We start from the raw sequence: 23,732 nt of genomic DNA on the forward strand, positions 1-23,732 counted from the left end.
AGTACACACGCAAGACTCATCCTGCCTGTGATCACGATGTTCAGGGTGGGTGAAGACGACACATCTTTGTTTGGAATCCTCAGTGCATCTCTTCACTGTTACGCTGTTGGTCTGACATCTGACTGCGGTTAATTAAATCAGCTTCTCCTTGGACTTTCATTTTGTTGTGACAAAGATCCTCTGAGCCTCTGTTAAATGTATTACAGTGGCATATCAACGTAAGATTGTGAGGATTACTGTGTATGTGTTTGTTCAGACAAACTGAAAGTAACTGGGCCATATTTTTTTTTCCTGTAAGTTACATCTGAAACATTTTCTCTGTTACATGATTCATCTCATATGGTAACCAAGAAACAAGGGGTGGTTTGACTTAATTATGCATGCAGGCTGTCACATTCTCCCCACCAGAGTTACACTGTGTGCCTTCTCAAATAATGATCTGAATCTGTAAAGTTTTTCATGAGGTCACCATGGCAATGGATTAATTAAAAACATGATGTCTGGACCTCATATCTGTGATAGTGGTTGCTAACGGTGACTGAGGGAGTCAAATGCGGAGACAGGAGATCCTGCGGCTCTACAGGCTCATCTCATCACCCCCCTATAGGCATTTTGAAAGGCATTTTTGTGTCATTATGATCTTCAATTAAAAATCTCCTTATACAGATGTTCAGGATGGGTTTTACCAGGGTGCATGTTCTGTTCACATTGTTGTTGAAGGTTGGGATCCCTTCTCAGCATTAGACGGCTGTGTGTGTACAGCACAGCTCCTGGTTTCCAAACAGTTTTTATATGACTCTTTGCTTTTATTGATCCCTGAGGATGAAACCGTACGCTCGCCTATCTCCGGGGTTATCCACAAAGCAACAACCGTGAAGTTGGAGGATTTTGTGTCTCGCTCTGGGACATTTCACAAGGATCGTCCTTGCTGTCTCAACTGGATTACTATGTGACAGACAGCTTCCTTTTTTTCACTGCGTCACTGCCCTACCTCCCTTTCTGCTAATTTCATTTTCAACAGACTTAAAAAATAAAGTGCTGCAGCAAATTAAGTCTGTTCGACCCTGGAGACGGTGGTCCAATCAGCTGACTGATCATTTTAAACCTAATCTCATCAGAAATGGAGGTTATTTAAGTGAAGGCAACAGCTCCCATGACTCTACTTCATCAAAGGAGGTCTTTGTCAGTAAGATGTGTACAGAGGTGATGGAGAACAAAGTCAATGACTCCTTGTGCTTTTGGAGATATGCTCAATAAATAAACCATTAAAATCAACAAAGGTTAGTATGTTCACTGTCAGAGTGCTAAAGGCCAATCTGCTGGAAGGTCTCTCATGCCATTTAACATAGAGATCAAGGGGGAAAATATGCCCCAGGAGGAAGCACTTGCAGACTGACACTGTGCAGCAGTTTTTTTTTCTTTTATATGGTAGGACAACAATCTCCTTGCACATAACATAAAGCCACTCTGACGAGAGGAACTTGTATGTGTTGGGCTTCAAACACCTACACAGACATAGAAGGAAGAACATATCGAGAACCTACACATGTCCGGTCTCGTGAGCCACAACGAAGGCCGAAGAGAAGCCGTCTTCATGGTTGAGAGTGCAGCTCCGGACTGGGTGGCACATCCCTGTGACCGGAGCGTAACCTGAAGAACAACATGGAAGAAGGATGAAAAGTGAGTCACATGAGTGTGTTTTCTTGTGCGTTCATGTCCTGGTAATGATCTTATTTTTTTTATTTATTTATTTATTTTTACATCTCTAAAGACTATCCACCACACTGAGGGATATATGCTTGTACCTACACAGTACTTATACTGAGAGTCTCTGCAGTGTTTTGGTGTCATTCACTTACTGCTTCTGATCTCTGCCATCTGTCTATGTAGGAGTTCATCATACACACAGCTAAAGGACGAGAACTTCAAATTAGAAGGTTTCTTGTCTAATTTACATCACAAGTTCTGACAGATTTTCTTTCGTATCCAAGCAAAATTGGTTTTGTAACTGAAATATCCCTAACTGAATGTATGGTCGGACTTTTACTTTTACTTTGAGACTCAGGTTGACAGACGTCCCATGCATTGTTGGATTAAAGCTTTTAAAACACTTGCAGGTAGGGAAGGTTGTCGTTTTGGTTACATGTCACGTTTTAAATCAGGATTGGCTTTGATATTCAACAATGAAATCAAAAACAGTACTCCTGCTTCAGTTACCAGGACAATGTGGGGGGAAGACAAATGAAATACACGGTCAGTGATCACAGATTCATTCAGTATGTCTAGTTTTACTGCAGAGATCAACTCACTGAAAACGAAACCAGCCTGTGTTTTCAAAAAACTATGTCTCTTTGGTGACTATGTCTCTCTCTGTTATTGACTTGTATCTTTGGATAATCAACAGGCTTTGCAAGTATTTTTTTTAGAGAAAACACTACTACCAAAGAAATAGTCCCATATATCTGGGGATTGTATAGAGAAACTGGGACATTGTGTCTACAAAAAGACACTGCTGCTAAATTTGAATTGTAAATTTCCAATGCACGAGCCCCACAAAAGAAAGCCCCACTCCTCTACATTGGAGTGACGGCAGAGAAGTGTCACAGGAGGATATCTCAAAATTTAAACCTGTGAAACAGACGGTACCCATATGGCTGAAATGCTTTTGAGGTAGAGGGTGAACTTATACTTTAAGCGGGACAGATATGTGCATATTTCTGCCTGTTCGTATTGTGTGAGTTTCAGTGTGTCACATGTATTAGAGGAGTGCAACAATGCATGTGATGATGAGCTCTGTGAAGACGGCAGAAAACCGATCATACAAACAAATGACAGGGAAGAGGCACAGTGGGAGAGTCAGCAGGGAGGGAAGCTCCTCTATGTCTGTCACCTTCAGGATTATTAATTATGACTGAAATTCATATTTTTACATGCCCACTATTTCCTTCTGCATCAGCCATGCCCACGCATTGTTGACATTAATAACTGAGCATATGAAAGCAGCAGATGGGAGCGCTGATGAACCCTAGCTGTGCCAAAATTAGAATAAACATGTGCTTCCTCATTTAGTCCCTGCTCTGTGCCGTTGTCTCACCACTTCACTGACACCAACGCACTTGTAGCTGCAACACAACGATTGACCCTCTTTGGCACCAAATCCCAAATGCTGATAGATTCAACAAGAAGTGAGCAACACACTGGATTTTGGATTTTGATGCAGCACTGCGAATATACACAGTGCCAGTAGCTATGGCCTGTCCTGACTTTGAAATAAATCATTTAGCGTGTAGACATTCAACCTGCAAATTATGCTGGACTTTTCATAATTTCTCATTCTGAGCGGGTTTTTGCGAGAGCCACCTATTGGCATGGTAAAATGAATATGTCAGTATGAAACCTGAGTGAGTCACAAAGAAGATCCGTGCAAAATTATACAAAAAAAGGCAGATTTTTAAAAACAACAAAAACTGAAGCTAAATTTAACTGTCTGTGTTTTACGAGACTGAGAGAGTTCATGCTAAGTTTCTTGCAGTCTAAATGAAAAATTCATCCACATCATTACAAATTAATGACTTAATTAAGCCTCAGACAATTTATCTTTTGCACAAATGAGATTTCTTTTAAAAGGTATTGATCATTAATACAACTCCATCTCCATCAAAAATTCAAAAACTGGAGCTGAAACTTAGACCAAAGAAAAGAGACCAAAGACACTGACACTAAAGTCAAACTAAAAAACGCAATATTGAATGAAGACTGAAAGAGAAAAACAGTCTAATGAATCGTCTCTGCTGTGCTGTGTGGAATTCGGGAGGAAACACTCTCAGTGATGCCTCAGACAAACATAATTGACTCCTCATGCATTATGCCTCCCCATGGGTGTAATTTACCTTGGGAATTGGGGGGGGGTGTACCCCTTGTATTTAGAGTTTGGGTGACCCTCTAAACAGTGCCCTCTTTCGGTCCAGCTGTCCTAATCTAGATGAGAAAACTCTCATGAGAGTTTATAAATATCCAGATTAGTTCATGTGATTGCACATTTAATCACCACTCTGCACTCACACCATAAATTGCAGCAGACAGACAAAAAAAAACCAAATCAGTTTTAAGGCCAACTTGTCATTAGAATTGCTGTGCCGTATTCTGTAACCAAAACTGCAATATTAACAATATCTGTTCAAAACCCAATTCAAAATATCAGCCCTGTACAAGCAGACAGTAGGACATATAGTACAAAAGGACAAGAAAGTACAACAGGCAGTCTGCAAGACGGCTATGCATTAGAACCACTCTTCAACAAAATCTAAAAAAGACAGGAGCTATTATATATACTGTGTGTTGTTCAGAAATGAAGGTTGAATAACAATAAAATGATTAACACACTATCCTTTATGGAAGAACCACTATGCTGATAAATTTAATTATTACATTTGAGTAGATAAGAGCCCACATGCTCACCCTAGAGCCTACAACTGCCAATGAGTTATTGTGTAGGCAAGTGACCGACTCTTCTCTCTTCTTTTTTTCCCCTCTCCTGAGCCCCTGACATGCCCGCCTCTGGATGACTGCTGCATTAGGTAGCCAATGAGATTTCAGGTTTGTGTTATTGCTCTTTGTTAGTGTTAATAAGGGAAATATGAACTATGAACAGGTAATCTGCAGGCTTATATTTACATTAAATTAGGCGAGAAACCCAAATAAATAATTCAGTGGGTTTAAACTCTTCTAGATAAAAGATAGAGGCAGTTACAGAGCATCTGTCATTTTGAGAAAAAAATCAACTCATGACCTTTCAAAAGAGCCCCAAGACTGGGACAGATCTGTAAGGATCATTTTATAGGATAAGTTAAGAGTTATGAACTGAAAAATGAACTCTTCAAATATTGGGACAGGGTCTAAGAAAACATGTTTTTCTTCCCGTCAGTTTCACATGACCGATTGGTTTAAATGTTATGATACCAACGAGCCTCAGCTGGCGTTGCTACTCTGAAAAAGCCAGTCAGGCCTGAACCAAATATATAAATCTCTGTTGTGAACAAAACACAGCTCTATAGCTGCTACAGCTGACCTAAATTTAACCCAAATTCAGAGGATGAATTCCTTAAATGAACAAATGAATTGACTTCAAGTAGAGCTTCTGCTTGCTGTCAGCAGTGTGGCCTACATAACAGAATATTATGCAAGGTAATTGGACATTTCTTACCAAATGTCCCTTGACAGTCATGAAACAGGCATCTAGTTTCTAACACAGCAGTTATCTTTTGCACTGATGACTCAGCCAACAGACTTTCATGCCCATCTTAGCCCTGGATTTCCAAATGTGTGCTTTGCACGTCGTAGTGTGTATAGAATTGTGCATGCAAATGTGCTCTAAACCAAGTGGTTTCAGTGCCTAAACCAACCCAGACCATAAGCACAGCATTGCCATATCATACATTTGAGGAAGTACAATTGCAACATGATGAAAATATAAACATATTTGTGGTTGGCAAAAAAAAAAGTACATTACCTTTTAATGGCAATTGGGTTGCCGCTGTGATATTAACATATAATTATCATTTACACATTTTTGAGAGGATTGTCTCTATAGAGGGCTTAGGAAAGGCAGGATCACAACCTTGACAGGATCCAGTATAATGTCGAAGGAATAGGTTTTGTTTGTTTTGATGGTGTTAGATTTGCTGTCTAGGGAAGGCAGACCTGGCGCTCCGGCTTCATCTTAATCAGCAACTGTTTCTTTCAACCACTTATTGTCTGTTCACTGTCCATGGGGTGAAATCTGGTCAATTTCTTTGTTTATTTTAGCCTGTGAAAATGACTCAGTTTTGAAACATGTCACACACAGAGACAAGCTTAACGACAGCGTGCTTACAGCATGGCTCTGTGCTTAATACATTCTGAGATTGGCTCAAGGGAAGACTGCAGAGAAGTGATTGTCAGATGTTTCGACCCCAGACGGCATTGACATAATTCTGCCTTTGATGACCGGAGTCCTACAGGAAGCCATGAAGCCAATCATGCATTAATATCCTTGATGGCATCATAGAAAACTCAGCACTGCTTGGTGTGGGAATTTGATTGCTTGGTTTATCTATCCTAATAGTTTTCATTTTGAAATCCCATTTAAGTCATGTGTTAATCTGCAGTAAAAATGGCCTGAGAGAGGGCAATAAATAAAGCATCATTATAAATGTATATAAAATTATTGCATAAATTCCCTCTGGTTTTGTAAAGTAACAGTTGGTTGTTGGCTACTCAACAGCCAATCACAGCATCCTTGCTAATGTGTTTATGTTTATTTCACATTCCCTCTGTTTGAAGAAACAAAGCCACAAAAGGAATAAAAGCTTAGAGCCTTTTAAATTCATAGCATGTGTTAACATGACCTAACTTTAAGACTGTACATCAACAAGCAAGGTAGAAAAAAATAAAGATGTATTTAGAGTGTGAATATATGTAATCACACATTATCGTTACCTCTACCAACAGTGATACACCTGACAGAGAGAAATAGCAAATGTTGACATCAAAAATCAAGCCCATTGTACCATAAATGACTGCAGGCAATAAGACAATGGTTGAATGGTAAAATGTCTCAATGCAGCTTTGAACTCGGTTCAATTACAGAGTATCCCTACAGGGAATGGAGAACTAAAAAACAGTATCCCCTGGCGTTTATAAAGTTCAGGAGTCACCAGCTGATCTTCTCACTGTTACTTCAATTCTCCTGTGCACAGTGTGAACCTGATGCATCGCATGCTGCAGATAAAAAATGAACAGATACTGACCTTTCTCTATTTGTGTCAGCCTAGCAGGGGAAGGAAATAACTAACACAGCCCTTTTGTATTTTTCTTCACATAATCCTTTTCATACGAGGCGAGAGCAGAGTGAAGATGTAACACATGAAAGGTTTTCTCTGTATGGAAAGTATAGAACCACATTAAACCAATTACAGTACACAGGCATACATGGATCAAACCAACCGTGAAACACAGAGGGAATCTTTTATCACAGTATTTCATTATAAATCGCTATTGACTGAAGTTGAGAAAATCAGATGCTGATGCATGAAACAACCAGATATGAATGTTTGCTCTGTTTCTTTGTGAATCAAACAGCTGCCTCAAAAAGAGCCACTTCAAGAAGGTACTTAATTCCAATGATGCAGAAACCCCATGCAGTGACGTTGAAAAGGACAGTGACGTTGGTATGAATGTTTTATAGACTTACTTCATTGACAAACCCTAAAAAAGAGACCATGACCACAGTCAAACAGTCCGAAAGAAAAAGATCCTATGTCTTTTTATAAACACTTTTCTTCACATTGATAGAAAAGCTTATGAGTCCAAGGAGAGATGTGAAGGAAGGACGGTGACAAGTAACTGCAAACGCAGAGAATCTGACTTTATTTGTATTGCAGGATGGTGTATCTCCTTTCTTTTTTCTTAAGGAGGATCCAGTGTGAGCGAAAATGTAAATGTAATCACAAGGATATGCTATTGATTGTTCAAATCAAGAGGGTCTGCTATACTTGAGTCACAATTGAGGCTAATGAAGCTTCAAAAATACGATCTAAGTATAAGATTCAACAACCAAGTCCAGTTTAGCCGTTCCCGGATGAAGTCGAATACAGTAGCACAGATTTCAGGAGTGGGCATTACAGTGAACACCAAGGTTTATGGGTTTTTTTAGCCTCAGCTGCATCACAGCACAGTGTGTACTTTTATATATTTCACACATGAACAAGCTAAAAGCATGAAACCACATGTATTGCACAGACTGTCTTTAGCCCCCCCCCCAAAAAAAAAACAGCAGAACACATTCATCTGCTGTTTTTCTATATTTTACACTCCCACGCTGTAAATGAAGTGTCATGGACCGAGGCTCAGCTCTTCCGTGTGTTTGTATTTACTGCTAAGTAGAAGATTTTAGCAACTAAGACATATCATTGCAAATTTACCTCCTAAACACAAAAGTGTTGAATATTGTTGTTAAAATTCAACCGACACCTAGTCTTTCTCCATCCTTTCAAAGGGCCAAAGTCAGACATTTTTGTTTCTTAAGTTTAACTGCCAGACACAAGATGTCTCTGTAAAGTCCGTTCTTGGTGATATTGCACTAGAGGCCTCATGTTTCCACATCACACTTGAATATTCTAAATACTGAACAAAGACTGGCTTAGAAACTATTTGTGATAAATCACAAATCGGTCTCACAGGCCCACGCCTCTTAATGTTTCTGTATTACATGTGCTGTGTTCAAACCTCCTCAGTGTATCACACCATATATGACAACAACACATCTACTCCACCGTGAGTAAGGTTATTTTTCCTATATACTTTCAGTCCTCTAAGCTTTTATTGAAGTTTACATTTCCAGTGCTTCAGTCCAGAGAGTGGAAAAGATTTGTCTGCCAGTCAGCCTCCTCCAATGTTGAACACACACACACACTAACATCAGGACCACCACCGAACCTACACAATGATAATCACACAGGAGACTCCATTATCATCATCATCCGTTAAGCTGCTGTGAAACCAGCTGCTTTTGTTTCCTCAGTCAAAACATATCCGATTCCAGTCTATTTAACTTCACATTCATACACAATGTCGGCAGCGATTTACCTTCTCCCTTGCTTACCTTAGACAAAACTCTGTCTTCCAGCTGTGGTATTTTGCATTTGTTTTGTTTTCCTGTAAATGGCTCAAAACATGTTGGCATTCTGAAAACAGAGCACTGCAGACCTGAAAAACTTTCAATTCATTGATATACTTGTTGGCACAGCTTTTAGCGGGCCAAACAAAGCAGTAGCAACTAAATAAACTCAGATAAAACTCGGCTGTTGTTAAAGCAGCCCAGTAACTCTGTCATAATACCACCGCATCAGCAAGGTCCACAAAAGCATTGGGTTTTGTCAAGTTCTGTAGAACGTGTCTGGTACACGCCTGTATACTCTGCATAAATCCCCTCCCATTGGTCTCCACAAAAAGGACGTAATTAACAGATTAGCCAAAGCGTACAGTCGTTCCTTCCAAGTGAAAATTACATGCAGCTGCCGCTCAACAGGGCAAATAAAAAAGACATAAAGAATGCTGAATGGCCTTTTTAAGCGGAACCTTTCATTGCTCTCACTGTTTCAGTTTGGCTGCTGTAGAGAAAGTGCAGTGCAGATTGCCTTCAGCTTCGAGCCTTTCCAATCATGAGAAAAGACATTAAGAGTAGCTGCCAAATATGAAAGACAAAGGGCGTCGGGGTGGTACCTGTACACGATCGAACTGGTCACGCTGTTTGAGCTCGATATTGGCGATAAAGAGGCTTGCTGATTGTTCAGGCCTCTTTTTCATGGCTTCCTTTTTTGTGTGCGTCACCTCGAGCGACTGGGGCGCAAAGAACTGATACAGCTGCAATCAGAGAAAATCTGGACAGTTTACGAACGAGAGCTGTGTCTCACAAAGAATCAGTCCTGATTAACAAGTTGCAAATTTTGGAAGACAGGGTCTTTTACCGCTGTGTATCATGTTGGATAATCTCCTGCAACTGTATTCAGATCACACAGGTCAAAATGCTGAAGGCAAGAGCACAGCTTTATTGGAACCACTGCTTCATCCGGGGGCCTTACCCTGCATCCCTGTGGGGCCGAAGCCTTGGCGAGTGAGGAATATCGCGTGGTCGTGGTGTTCGGCGTGATCAGGGTCGCCTTTCTGTTGCACAAACGCCCAGCGGCACACATTCTCCAGGCTCCGTGATGGGTTTCCTCTTTCAATGAGGTTGATGGACTGACAAGCAAGAGAGACAGAGAGGGGGAGAGAGATATGCTTACAAATTAACCTTGACTGTTTGAAGAATTTCTTCAGTATACGTTAGTGTTCTGTCAGCAGCCCAAAATTGACAGTTTTCCTCATTGGATTGGGTAAAGCTCATTGTAGACACAGAACAAAAACAGGTGCAAAAAGTTGGATGTCAAACCAAATCTCCTCTCTACCATCGATACAATAACTAAGGTGAGCGTAAAATGAAATCAACCCATCTGGGTACTTCGCCCTTGGATCATTTCTATTGTTAACATTAAAACAGCCTCTGCTCCTGGACCTAAACCAAACTCCATTATAAAAGCAGGTGTTTTATAGCGGGGGCTTATTTTTTCGAAGTAAAAACAGTTTACAACTTTACAAAAAAAGGCATCAAACAATCACAGATTACTCTGCATACATTCTGCATGCAAATGTGCATTTTTTTCACAGTATGCTCTGCAGAGAGCGGGAGTAGCTGGCCCCTGCAATCTGCACACATTCACTTCCCTATTTAGCATCACTGCTCCATTATTAATGGCTGCAGATGTGTCCACGAGCGTGAAAGAAAACACTTTTCTGAAAGGTCTATGGGAGAGCTAATGAATACAGCCGGGAGGAGGAGCATCTTATCATCAAGCTCTTGTTCTTCGACCTGGTTGCCATACTAAAAGTAATTACAAGAAGGAGTCTAAATCAGCATTTAAATGATAGAGATTGGAGTTTGTGCAATCGCAGGCTTTGAAGAAACAAGGCAAATTTGGTTTGATATGCGTCTGTGTGTGCATAACTGGCAGTTTGCAACACATAACACAGTAGGCAATATGATTGATCTATTTAGAATATCACCATCCTTTCTTTCCTAAATATGGGGTTAATAATGATATCAAACTGAATTTTCTCTGAAAACTAAGGGTCAGGCAGGCATACATCACCAGTATATCATTACCGATGTCTTCGCTTTATTTGTGCATTCAAACAGAATGTTTCGGGGAAAGCGTGACTAGCTGACCCCTGCAATCTGCTCACATTCGCTTCCCTCTTTAGCATTACTGCTCCATTATTAATGGCTGTGGATTTGTCACTAGCACGCTCCGCGAGTACGAAGTAGCAACCCTTGCAAAGCTTTTACACACCTACAGCATTTTAAATAAAAGCACAAAGAGCATCAATGCTTTAAAAGTATGAAAGGTTTAGACTCAGCACTGTGTGTTTGTTACTGGTTTTGTTTTGATATTGCAGATGAAGGCACACAGACTAATTCTAATTGCATAAGACTTTAATAATGAGTTTAAGCACTGAAGACAGGGTCGGACTGAGATAACAATTCAGGCCAGGAGCCTGAAGTCAGTCCCGCCAATTCCTGCATTCAATAAATTACCAACAGACCAAGTACACTGTAAGCGTTTTGATGAGGTCTTTTTTTTTCTCTTTTCTGTTTATGCCAGCAACATACCACTTTATTTTATTTTAAAAATCAAATCAACTTCCATAGCTGGAAAAACGATTCATGATTGACTGTAACATAATTTTTGATTTGCAGCTTTTATTTCCTCAGAGCTCTGACTAGACTTATTTTTATCATCATGACGCTCTGGATTAACTGGAAGATATCCAACTGACAGTTAAGATACAGGTCTTAATGGTACATTCATGGGCTGTTGGAATAACCTGAAAAACAGTTTTCCCACTGGTAAAATTCACATGAACGCCATGCCAGAACAACAAGACAGTTTTAAAAAGGTCATGTATTTTATAGTCAGCGTTGAACAATGCCATTATCCATTGCCTATGGCTGACAAACATGGACTACTAATCCCTGGCCATTGTAACATTGTGATTTAAAAGGCTCCCCACCAGAGGGCACAATTAAGAGGCCTGTTGCTGCTCAGCGCACTAACATTATGTCTCCATGTCCCGTTTGCTATTTTCTTATTAAACAAGTTTGGCGAACCCAAGACACATGGTTAAATTTGTGGCAGCAGTGTTTCTTTTCCTGTGGGCCGCCGTTTCTCTCGGTTGTGCCATTTCAATATACAGTTTTCTTAGGTTAGCTTCCTATGGTAGTCAGCTAGCATTGTTTTATGTTTATAAGGCTGAATGAAGGCTATGTTACGGACATGTGGTGCGGAGAGGAAGACACTTTTAAACCTGGCACAAGGATGTATTTCGGTGGCAACGGGAGACAGTGAATCCCAGACAGTTGGAGATTCATGCCAGTGGTGAGCTAATATGCAACCGCTGCCTTACGACAACACTGAGTGGGAATGCTGCCTAAAACTGATGAACAACGATGTCACCGTCCCTCACAATGTTTCACTGTAGACATTGTCACATGCCAATTCGGCAGACATCGCCCAGCCCTAGTCTAGATAAATGTTGCTCTCAGTTCCAACATGACACACATGAACACACCAAAACCAGAAAAAAACACTTCCTAATTTGAGAAATGGCATTGGATTATTTCCAAGCATTCACTTCTCTTGCTTTCCTACATTTTTTAAAAACATAGAATGATTCTTCTTTTCTGCGATAACCACGTCCGCCACTCGTAAGTTTATCTGTGATTTTAAAGAATTTGTTACTCTTCTTCCAGGCTTTTCCTTCTCAGCTTTAATATTTCCCTTTCTCCTGTGCTGTCCATTTTTCCTAAACTCATTCATGTTGTTTTGATTTGTATGTGGTTGCGACCAATGGCGTGGGATGACAGATGGAAATTAAAACATCACCTTAAGAGCAGGCAGGGGGCTGACAGTCGTCAGTTCGTACAGACTGTTGCCACCCCATGCCGTTTCCTCTGGACAATTTAATGTTTTGCAGAAGTGTCAGTACTGTTTGGGGTTCAGGTGCTGTTTGTTTGTCTGTTTGCCAGTGATAACGGCTTGGTGCTTCACCTCTGGGTCGAAGCCAGCAAACGGGGAACATAACAAATTGCTGTGCACAGACCTTCAGCGGGGGGGAGCGTTTGTGCTCGGTGCTTGGTCAACTTTTAAGCAGAAAAAAGGCTCAACATCCAACACAAATCACATCCAACACAAATCACAAAGTTTCTATAGAGAACAATCTTCATCCTCCTTTCCTTATGATACAGAGATGAATCACTAAAGAAAATTATCCCTGGCTGTAGCTGTGTTATGAAGACTGTTTGACTGTTTCAGAGCAGAGATGTCAGTTTCTTTTTTTTGTTTTTTTTGTGATCAAAATCAAAAGTGTGAAGTGTTTTCCATCTCTCTCTCTCTCTCTCTCTCTCTCTCTCTCTCTCGCTCTCTCTCTCAGTTAGAAAACAACTGTGAAACTCACCTTGGCGTATCCCAGCATGATCATCCTCACCAGGACCACGTTGATGTGGACTCCCAGGGACTCATCGTGGTAAATCTCATTGACCTGAGAAGCAAGCGGTGCATCAGTCAGAGGACTAGCAGTAGTTCAAACACACACACACACATTCAAATACAACAAACAAACAAACAAAATGAATAAATAAATAAATAAATAAATAAATACAATTATTTTAAGGTATCTACATCACTGATGTAACAACCCCTATCTTGTTCATTGTGGCCCTCTGCTCTCTGCTCATCAGAGGACGAGAGCGCAAGAAGCAGATCAGCCCCTACAAATCACTCCATAAGTGACTGTAATCACAGACCAGAGGCGTCTTCACACACGAGCTGGTAAACACAGTGAGGAATGTTCCATCATCGTGTGCTCGTTCCTCACAAGACCCATTTGCCGCACCAGATATATGAATAAAAGGAAAATCAGCACCCAAATGACAGAGCATGCAGGTTGTGCACTCGCAGGATTTGATGAAGATTTTACTGTTTTGTTGGATGTGTACATACAGTATGTGCAAATGTATAGCTGGGATGTGACGTTTATAAACCTATTTCACAATCAACATATTGTTATAATGTTTGTCCTGTTTGTCAGAGAAGGATCCATCCTTGGAGGTTTCACCTATATTTTCCTGTTGTTTCTTATCTGATAGAGGGGGTCATAATTATGCTCCTTAAGACCCTTGAGGCAAAATTTGCAATTTGTGGTAATTAGCTATATAAATAGGTCGGACTTCATTTGACATGACCAGGCACAACAATGGAGCATATGTTTCATTAGAACGGTTATAATGTTAGAGTCGGGCAGCATCACACAAAATTGCGGCTATAAAATGATAAGAGACTGCAGAGGAGGAAGGAAAACATGATGCACAGAGGTACAGAAAGAGCACGAAAGAAGCGTGTTTAGTATTCAGACCGGCAGAGCTCCCGGCAGCCTCTGAAGTAACATAAAGAGAACTGTTTAAGTCAGGGAGCCTGGCCGGTGTAAGACTCTCAGATACCCTGAGCAACCCTTTCCCTCGGCTTCAGTCTGTGAGCTCCTTTCAAGCACACAAGCTCCAGCAGTCATCACGCCGGTTCAACACCTTCTTTCCTCAACACTGTTATCTTCCACAAACCTGCTGGGTGTTTGTTAATCATCTGGAGGAGATCAATTTTCCCCCTCAAGAATCAGTGTCACTCACTGTACCTACAGGTATATATAGGAAAAATGAAATGCACTGAATGAGCTGCGAGATTATTCTGAAGATGGAGAGCACATGGGCCTTGTTCTTCCTTCTTCTCTCCATCTTCTTCATATTCTTTTTTTCCCTCTCCCTCTTCTACCTCTACTTCTTCATATTCTTCTTCTTATACCTATTCCTATTCTTCTTCCTCTTCTTTTCTTCTTCTTCTTCTTCTCCTTTTCTTCTTCTTCCTTTTCTTCTTCCTCCTCTTAATGCCAGCCAACATCCAAATGTATTAATCCAATTTAGAAATTAACAGACACAGGCAATGATGGATATGTTATCACATTATACTATACAATATTTGAATATATCGTACTGTCACTAGCAATAAGGGATTGCCCGGATGAACACAGGAATGAAGCCTTATTTCAACACAGTAATAGTGAGAAGTGTCAGGTCACCATGTACAACTGCCTGAATGTGATTGGACCTTACTGGTGAGCTCGTTGTCAAAACAGTTGCTGTGAAAGTGAAGCATGAATGTAACCATTGTAGCAAGCTCCGTGCGCTGCCTTTATATAACAGCGTCACGCCGTCTTCTAGACAATAAATATATAGTCACAAGGGTGACCAGGTATGTTATGGTTGATAACCATTGATTGCCATTTTTGATGGAATACTTTGGCATTTTTTCCAAGTTCATAAGGTATATTGTGCTGAGAGGTCATGCCTCTATCAAATGACCACTAAATACAGTGACAGGCATGTGTCTTATTGACAACTGAACTTTAAAAAGGCTCACTGTGTGTTCTGGTTGTTTTGTCACTCACTGATTGACTGCACAGTTAGTACCAATCGAATCAATGAACAATCCAACATCTTGTCGATGCAGCTCACTGACATTATGTGAGAAGACCTCGTTAGCATTTGGCCTGAAGCGACATCTCATTTTCTTTGGGCCACTGATTTCTCACTGTGCTTATCCGCCACATTGCACAATATGTCAGTGTTCTCCACTCAGGGCATTTGAAGTGGAAAATTATATTCCAGCAGCATATAATCTTGCTCTAAGAGCACTGGTTTTGTCGTACCAGCTTTTTCGGGTGCTGCGGCGGAGGTCAGAGCTCGGCCTTATGAAACCTAAAGCTCCATCAAGTTGTGTTTGTTGTTGCATACTGTATTATTTCCAGCGATGGTATGAGACTACAGAAAGTTCTTTCTCAGGTACTCTAAGTATATTACTTAATATTTCCACTTCCACCCCAACATATTTCAGAGGCAAACACTGAACGTTTATATTTTGCATCAGAGCTAAAGTAGTTCATTGCTAAATAATTTATTTTATTTGCAAATTAATCCAAATCAAAAAAAAAAAAAAGTTTAATCAGAAAAATGCAGAATATCTGATCCTATAATCTGCCATTATCAGTCACCACCCCCCCCAATAAAGGGTGTATACATTCATGTAAACATATTATAAGCAGAATTTACATGAACTTAACATTAACTAAAATTACTTTTGATACTCAGTAACATTTAAAAGGACACTTTGTAGTTTCAGCACCTATCTTCATTTCAGAAAAGAAGACGCTGCTGATTCTAAGTGCTCCTGTCGTAGTGGAGCAGCTCTGTTCCGCTGACAGTAGCTGCACTCTGAGCCTCTCCTTCAGGGCTGGCTAAAATTACACCATATGTTATCTTTCTCCCACACACTGAATCGCTTGCTATCAAACTAGGTTGTGTGATAATGATGTACTAGACAGCGACTTCTGAACAGTGCCCTCCACACATTTACAGTCCTGTGACTGAATTCAACCTCACATTTAACGCCGCTCACACAACCATTAAACAGCTTAAAATTGGCCACAATGCATCTCCTCTGAGGGATGCTAGGGATTGATGGGGTGATCGATCTACAGCAGTATTATACTTGATTGCTTCCTCAGCTGCTAGTCCCAAAACTTGCGTGTAATCTCTTCAAGAATTACAGTGATTTTCTGCCTTCCTCTCAAGTGTTGTCTTCATTGTGGAACTTTTGTATTAAATCTATTTCCACTGTGAGGCAATAAAACCATTCCTTTTCCGGTCATTTTGAGTGGGAAAAGGTGTTAATAAGATATTAATACAGCAGTTCACACTCAGCAGGATTTCCGGAAAATGGTGCCATCCATGGTGTATCATACGGCACATAGTAATATAAAATTACGTTTCTTAATTACAGTTCGGTGTTCCATCACAGCTGACTTGGCAGCATCAAACTCTGCCTCATGCTGTGTTTTCTGCCCATGAGATGCACATGAGTCACACAGGGATGAGTAGCTGGAGACAGGAAAACAGAGAGTGTCTCTGCATGTGTGCCGATCAAACTGCGGGAAGCCTGTCAGGACTGCTGTGTTACAAGGCTTTCTATGTTAATAGACCTACCATCTCAACACTGTAAGAGAGAGGCAAAGACCATCTCTGAGAACCCAGCAATGGTTAAAACCTAACAAAAATATCCCTGCAAATCAGTGGGGGAAAAAAAGAACACATTTATAAATTCTTTTTCCAGATGCATTCGAACATTGTGTTTTACCATTAACTCAAACACTCAACATTGCTGACATCAAGAAACCTCCTGGCAACAACAAAACAGCAATAATCTAAGAATATCCAGGTGGAGGGCAGGGTTTCTGCACCACTACACACTTCTAATGAGTCATAAGTTATGCCCGAGAAGGATGATTTCCTTTCCAAAGGAAAATTCTGCATAATGTACCTATACGTTTATATAAAGACCACAGTCTTCCTCTAATGCCACCGTGTTCAAAGTCGTCAGATCACCATACTGTTCACACTGCACACCTCTTTTAATCAGGAGTCTTGCAGTCGTTGTGGTTTGCACACTATGACTGACCAGTTATACAGAGTCACACATTACAAAAATCACACACATCACACTTCAGGGAATTTATGCTGTCCAAGTACTTGACTGCTGATTTGTAGCAAAATAACAAGGGCTTACAAGAAAAGAATATTGGTAGGAGAATGGATTAAGATGCGAGGGAAGAAATGAAAAAAACTGCTAATAACATATAATGGCAGGCTATTATCATTGCTAGCTCCTTACAAGATGCATGATAAGTAGTAGTTCAGAGATTTATTGTGGAGAGAGCCGAGTGCGCTCTTACTGGCTGTGGCTCATGTTTGGCTTCCCGACCCATCGGCCAGTAAACCCGATATTTACACAGCTATATATCCAGCCGGCGTCTTCAACGTGTAGGCAAGCTCCCAGATCCCATCGGTGATTTAACTCTGATCCGTCTGCAACCTCAAAAAACCATCAGCGAGTGGAAGATTTGGACCAAAAGCCCTGCAGTGGGTACTCCGCTGAAAGCATGTTTCTACTGAAGGAATACAAGATGTGGACAAAAGTATAAAGACACTCCTGTCTGCATCATTATGTTTTATTCCACCTGGGGCTGGTTCTACTTAAAGATCATCTTGATGCTACAGCATGTGTTGATGTGTTAGACCTGACTGAGATTCCACCTGTGTGGTAACAGTTTAAGGGCCTGTTCCTTTACCAGCAGGACATTTTCACAATGCACAGGGCCATGTTCATTTAGAAACTTATTTCTGAGCGTTGTACTGAAGAACAGGACTGCCTGTGGGGAGCCCTGACCTCAACCCCATCTGACACCTTCATTCGCGGACTGTGAGCCAGGTCTTATCTCCAAGTGCCAGTGCTGGACAACACTGAATTTCTCGTGGCAGAATGAGGTCAAATCACCGCCACCAGGTTACAACATCTGGTAGAGCAGATAAATAAAAGGGACGGAAATCTTAAAATTACACGTGACTGTAATGTTCAGGTGTCGAGTTCGACAGAAGCAAGCATGCAACACTTCCTCCTGCTTTTTCAACGTGGAATTCCCGGGTTAACTCTATAATGTGTTTAAGTCTGTAGTGAGACACGTTGTTGCACTAGACTCCATCACAGTGACCAAAACAACTGAGGGATAACCTTCAGTAGAGAATATTGAATTTTACTACAAAAAGCAGCGTGAAATCAGAGGATAAACACTTAACTGAAGCAAAGCTGTTGTACTGGCTTGTATTAACTCACACACATGCATGACAATGCAGTACCTAAATATCAACAACAGGGGTCCATAAAATGCATGCATTGCTTTAAGTCTCATTAAGCGGACTCATCAGTGATTTCAGTACAGTGGGACCTCTGCTTCCAGCTTGATTTTCTCAAAGCACTCCCCCACTGGCTCTTTTATTTCAAAGCTTCGAGGTGTCATCTCCGGAGATACCAGATTGCACAGGACATTACATTTTTCATCGGAGTCCGATACGGCAACTGAGTCCATGTGGAATAGCTTCTGTCTGGGACTTGCAGGAGGAATGTAAAGCAAATATGAGTTTGTTATTGATCTCTGACAGCCTGAGACAGCGGAAGCTGATGCTACCAGGAGAAGCAATTTCTTATGTGTACACCGAAGACTGAAACAACCCGCAGCAGACACAATCTTTACGCAAGACTCCAGTGAAATAAAATCCAAAAATAGAAGTGGCCTGAGACCTTCAAGGCACAAATCTCCTCTGCCTTAACACTCAAACTTGTCAAAACAGTTTGTCAAAAAGAGGGAAAATGCTTGACATACAGAAACTTAAAAAATCAAGTTAATACAGACATATTCTCAAATGTTAAGAGAGAGTACTGATTTTGCATACGTTGTGGACATCACAGAACTAAATGAAGCATGAATTTAACTTAAGTGGATCACAGATAACAGCAAGGACAGTTCCAGCGACAGGCACTCAGTTACCATGACGAGTTGTGATAAGAATGAAAACTGCTGTGTTCGCTAATGGAGTCTCATTCATGAGGATGTGATAATACAAGAGGGGAGGTAAGTCTTATCTCATTTACAGTGATTACAGTAGGTTTGTCTGTGTCTGCAAGGTTGTCACTGCAAAATATGTTGTTGCTGATAATACTGTTGACCCAAGTGTCACTGGTAAAGAGGAACACAAAGGGAAAAAGAGAAGATTTGTGGTTGAGAAGAGAGGAGAAAAGGAATAATAAATAAGAAGGCAGATGAGATGACACACAAAGTGAGGAGGACAGGAGGGATAAAAAAAAAGAGAATAGAAGAGAAGGGGTAGCATAGAAAGGGAGAGAAGATGAGAAGAAAGGAGGAGAGGAGACAAGACAGAAAGGCAAAGGAGAAGAGATGGGATTGGACATGACTCCAAGTGAGAAGGAAGACTAGCAGGGTAGGGAGGTGAGAGAAAAAATAGGATGGAAGGGGACAGAAGAAGAGTAGAAAAGCAAAGAGAGGGTGAGTGTAGGAGAGAGGCAGAGAGGTGAAAGGAGACAAGGGGGGATAGAAAGGAAGAGGAGAGATGAGGAGACGTGAGGAGAGTAAGGAAAAGAAGGGGAAAGGCAAATGAGTATAGGAGAGGCAAGAAGGGGAAAGAAGAGAGAAGAGGTGACGACAAGGTAAAGAAAAAAGCAGCAAAGAGTAAAGACAGAGAAAGAGAGAGAGAGAGCGAGAGAGAAGGAGGCAAAGGTCACAATAAATAATTTGAGGCTGGAAGCAGACACTGTCAGTCACAATCAGTGTTCAGAGGCCATAGGATCAGCAGCCTCCAGTCAGAGCCAACTGGGACCTCTACTGGAAAACACCATAAATAACCACAGAAACCTCCACAGCCAGCCAAAGCAGCAGAGTGGTCACTGTTCATCAGGGGAAGTAGAGACAGAAACATGAACCGCCTCCGCCACGGTGAGAAGTTCTCTTCACGACAAGTTTTATTTAAATCTATAGAAGCCCATTTACACCAGAAAAAGGAAAGAGTGGACCAAAGGTTGAGAATACAACAGAAACTTTAATTATGCGCATTAGACACAAATTGTTGATAATGTATTTTTCTTATTTTTCTCAGTGAATATGTATGAACATATTGAAACTCTTTGTATGTCTACATCCTCCAGTGGGCTGACATGACAACAGCAGGAATGATAACATGTTGTTGTTGTTCTCTGTAATTAGGTGAGGTAGAAAATGTGCATATATCAATAATAAGCTAACTAGGGCAAGAGAAAGAATCCCATGTCTTTCCACATTCTGAGAAAAAAACACAAACACAAAACAGACAAAGGCAAAGGACTGCAGAGAAAGACTCTAAAGAAAATTGTTCCATCACTGCTTCAGAGCTTTCGCATTTGAACAGATTATTCATTGCAGTTGTGGCACAAAAGGGTCCTAAAACATTTCTGGACTGGAGCCTTTACAGAAAACCCATGACAAGACATCTGGGAATACAGCCAGTCCCTTCTGCAACCAACAAAACCATTGCGAGTTGAAACTCCATACACACACACACACACACACACACACACACACACACACACACACACAATTATGTTCTGCTGATACAAAGAGGCATTCCGATTCACTACTGTAACCTGCATGTCAACGATTAACTTTGAGTCTTTGATTCTGTCACAATTCAAGTATAATTCTTATCACCAACAACGTGTCATCAAAAGGCAGAAAACAACATTATCCAGTGCCTTCGTGTGTATCTATTCTTCCACCCATCCCGAGTCCCCCAGGGAAGCTTTGATTAACAGACCTGTTGCTGAGAAACAGCAGCAGCAGCAGCCTCCACAGTCAAGCCACCATCCATGGGAAGCATGAAAACAATGTGGCGATAGTACTGTGCCTGCTATTCCATTGGTATGAAAATGCCTCATTAAAGGAATTTCTGGCCGTGAAGCCGGCAAATGGTGGCACATATGGCCCGTTTCTTTTGCGAATAGCGAGTCGTTTCTGTCGCATCTGCTAGGGGTAATCACTGCAATTCTAATATTCCTACCGAGGCAAATGAGCGCCTGAATCAATTGTTGAATCCCAACGAAGAGCATCTTAATCAAATTTCCCTGCTGAGGTGCAGCTACAGCCAAAACAGATGTAGGAGGTAAAACGCCTGCTTGGGACTTGATGGCACACTCCTTTACAGATGCAACCACATCTGGAGAGGGCAGTTTGGCATCCAGATACATTAACTTCCCAAGTCAGCCATGTGCTGTCTATGATCACCACCACAATCTGTCGATTAAAAAGCTGAACCACAGCAGAGGACCCACAGGGCAGAAGCTGTTATTGATGCTGACGACTCATATATTCAGATCACGGCCGCTTGCAAACAGTATGTGATTGTTGTGTCAGATTCAGGGGTAATCTAACCTCATGTGTATTGTTTCTGGCCCTGGGAAACAGGACTAAGTGTATAGTCTACACACTATACTGAGTCAGCTCTCAAAAAAAGACCTGGAAAAAAAGTGAGAAAAGAAAAGTTCAAGTTGCTGTGTAACATTGAGAACTAAAAAGATGTTTAATGGACGTTTGGATAGGTAGTTGTCACTGCCTCCTTTGGGTTTTAGATAAAGATGGATTTATCGATTCTTGAGTTGACTTCTTGCTATGCTCTGATCTGATCTCCATCAGCTCCTGAGAAAAATATCCTGCTAGATGTCCCCCCTTCCTTCACCAACTAGTCACTTACTTTGCACACGTTTGCATTCTGTTTGGTGAGGGGCAGTTAGCTTACAGTGTGTTTTTCAAAGCTTGCCAGCTGAAAACAGCAGCCTGCTGCAGCTAGAAGCAGGAATAATGCAAGTACTGCTCACACCGTGAACTTTATCATGTTTTATCTACCATCGGGGCATCTGAGGGGGCACTTTCTGATGTGGCTGAAAGGAAGTAGACAACTCTTTTTACGATGATATGCTGGTGTACTTTCATGTGCGCTGTAATTGTTTGAATGCAAACAAAATAACTGTTGTTTCATGATGTTAAAAACACTAAGGTTTCACCTTCTACAAACAAATCCTCTAGTAACCATATATCTTAGGCAACAGCTGGCAATCCTAAGGAACACTAAGAGAAGTTGATGCAGTCTTATAAACCTAATAAAATCACTGTACCGTATATACTTGATGAAAGGCCCACTCCTGTTAAAATTCTGTCCAGTACAAAAACATTCAACATATGAAGTGCATTTATGTACGCGTATTCCACTTAAACTGGAGAATCAAACTCATAATGAAAACAAGCGACAGCCACTTACGATATTCATGAGAGTGAGGAGGTAATTCTGCACATGCTCTTTGCCATGAAATCGAACCACAGAGTCATCAACTCCCAGCAGGATTTCGATGTTGTAGTCATCCTCCCCAGCGTCGCGGCGTCGACGGCGGTGCACAGTCTCATTGACCTGCCGGGATATAGAGTCGAGGGTCCCTGGTACATTCAGCTCTGGTTCTGCAAAGAGATCAAGACAGGGGTGAGAGGAGAGTTAACAATTAACTGGACTGTAACTCAGTTGAGTGCATACCTCCAGTAATCCTGCCAACCAACCAACCAACCAACCAACCAACCAACCAACCGATTAGATAGGAACACTCTCTTATACATAATCAGGACCAAGCTTTTCCAATTCATCTTAATTTGTAAAATTTTGACAGTATTTTTCAGGCAGTTGATAAGAAACCGCTTATACAGTAGTATAATCCATGCTGTGGAGTAAATGAAAATACTGTATGTGCGTTCACTGATAATGACAGATTCATGCGAGATTCAGGCTGTCAGCTCTAAGCAGACAGCATGAGCTGTGCTCTTAAAAGCCTTGAACACTCACAGTTCATATTCTTGTGAATAAAAGTAAATTTACTGCTAGTAGTGACACCGTACAAACAACTATATCAGTAGTTGTTTTAAAGCATTTTTACAATTCACAGATAATCTGCTGTGGTTATGTAACAGGACAATCAGATTGGACTTCAAAGGATGTATCTGCTTGATATGAAAATGAAGTGAATTATCTGACTTGACAGTATGGTCCCCTCTGAACTTGCTGAATCAGACCATGAAATTGCTAATACTTGCCATTTTTGATGGAACGGCGTCCTAGTACTTAACGTCTCCCTAATACTGCTTAGCTTTACACTTTAAAGGCTGAAGCCGTCTCTGTCAGACCTCGCTGGGAGCGCTGCTGATATGAAATCCATCATCTGGTCCCCCTCGGTAATCCTGCCTGGAGTAAACAATGCCTACCCAGAGAACTGAAGTGGCCACAGATATCCCTTACTTTACACTTCGCTGCTTTACAGTAGGAGATTACCATTTTCTACTTTAATAATGACTGAAATATCAGCAGCTTGGTCGGTCATAAAAGCAGCCAGCAGGAGAGCTGCAGGTTGAAAACCCGGCGGGGGAAAACCTTGGCAGGGACGTGAATGAATCATCAGGGTGTCGTTGAGCAGCACAGTTTTGCTTTGCTGGAGCCGCTGGCCAACAGTAAGGCTGTGATTATGCCTACTGTTTGTTTTGTTTGGTCTCAGCCACAGTGGAAAATTACGCTTTTGTTG

The 23,732-nt window shown here is 41.1% G+C and overlaps 1 protein-coding gene across 1 annotated transcript in view; it reads right to left on the reverse strand.

The window, feature by feature from the left end:
• Positions 1-23,732, reverse strand: part of adamts3 (ADAM metallopeptidase with thrombospondin type 1 motif, 3) — a 117,515-nt gene that overhangs the window by 41,818 nt on the left and 51,965 nt on the right. The window contains exons 5-8 of the mRNA XM_037099191.1: positions 22,433-22,626; positions 13,090-13,173; positions 9,621-9,777; positions 1,545-1,650 (exon numbers count right to left, since the gene is read on the reverse strand). Of these exons, the coding sequence (XP_036955086.1) occupies positions 1,545-1,650; positions 9,621-9,777; positions 13,090-13,173; positions 22,433-22,626 (541 nt within the window). The remainder of the gene's footprint in view (positions 1-1,544; positions 1,651-9,620; positions 9,778-13,089; positions 13,174-22,432; positions 22,627-23,732) is intronic.

The sequence above is a fragment of the Acanthopagrus latus genome, chromosome 5 (assembly GCF_904848185.1).
Source record: "Acanthopagrus latus isolate v.2019 chromosome 5, fAcaLat1.1, whole genome shotgun sequence".
NCBI lineage: Eukaryota > Metazoa > Chordata > Actinopteri > Spariformes > Sparidae > Acanthopagrus > Acanthopagrus latus.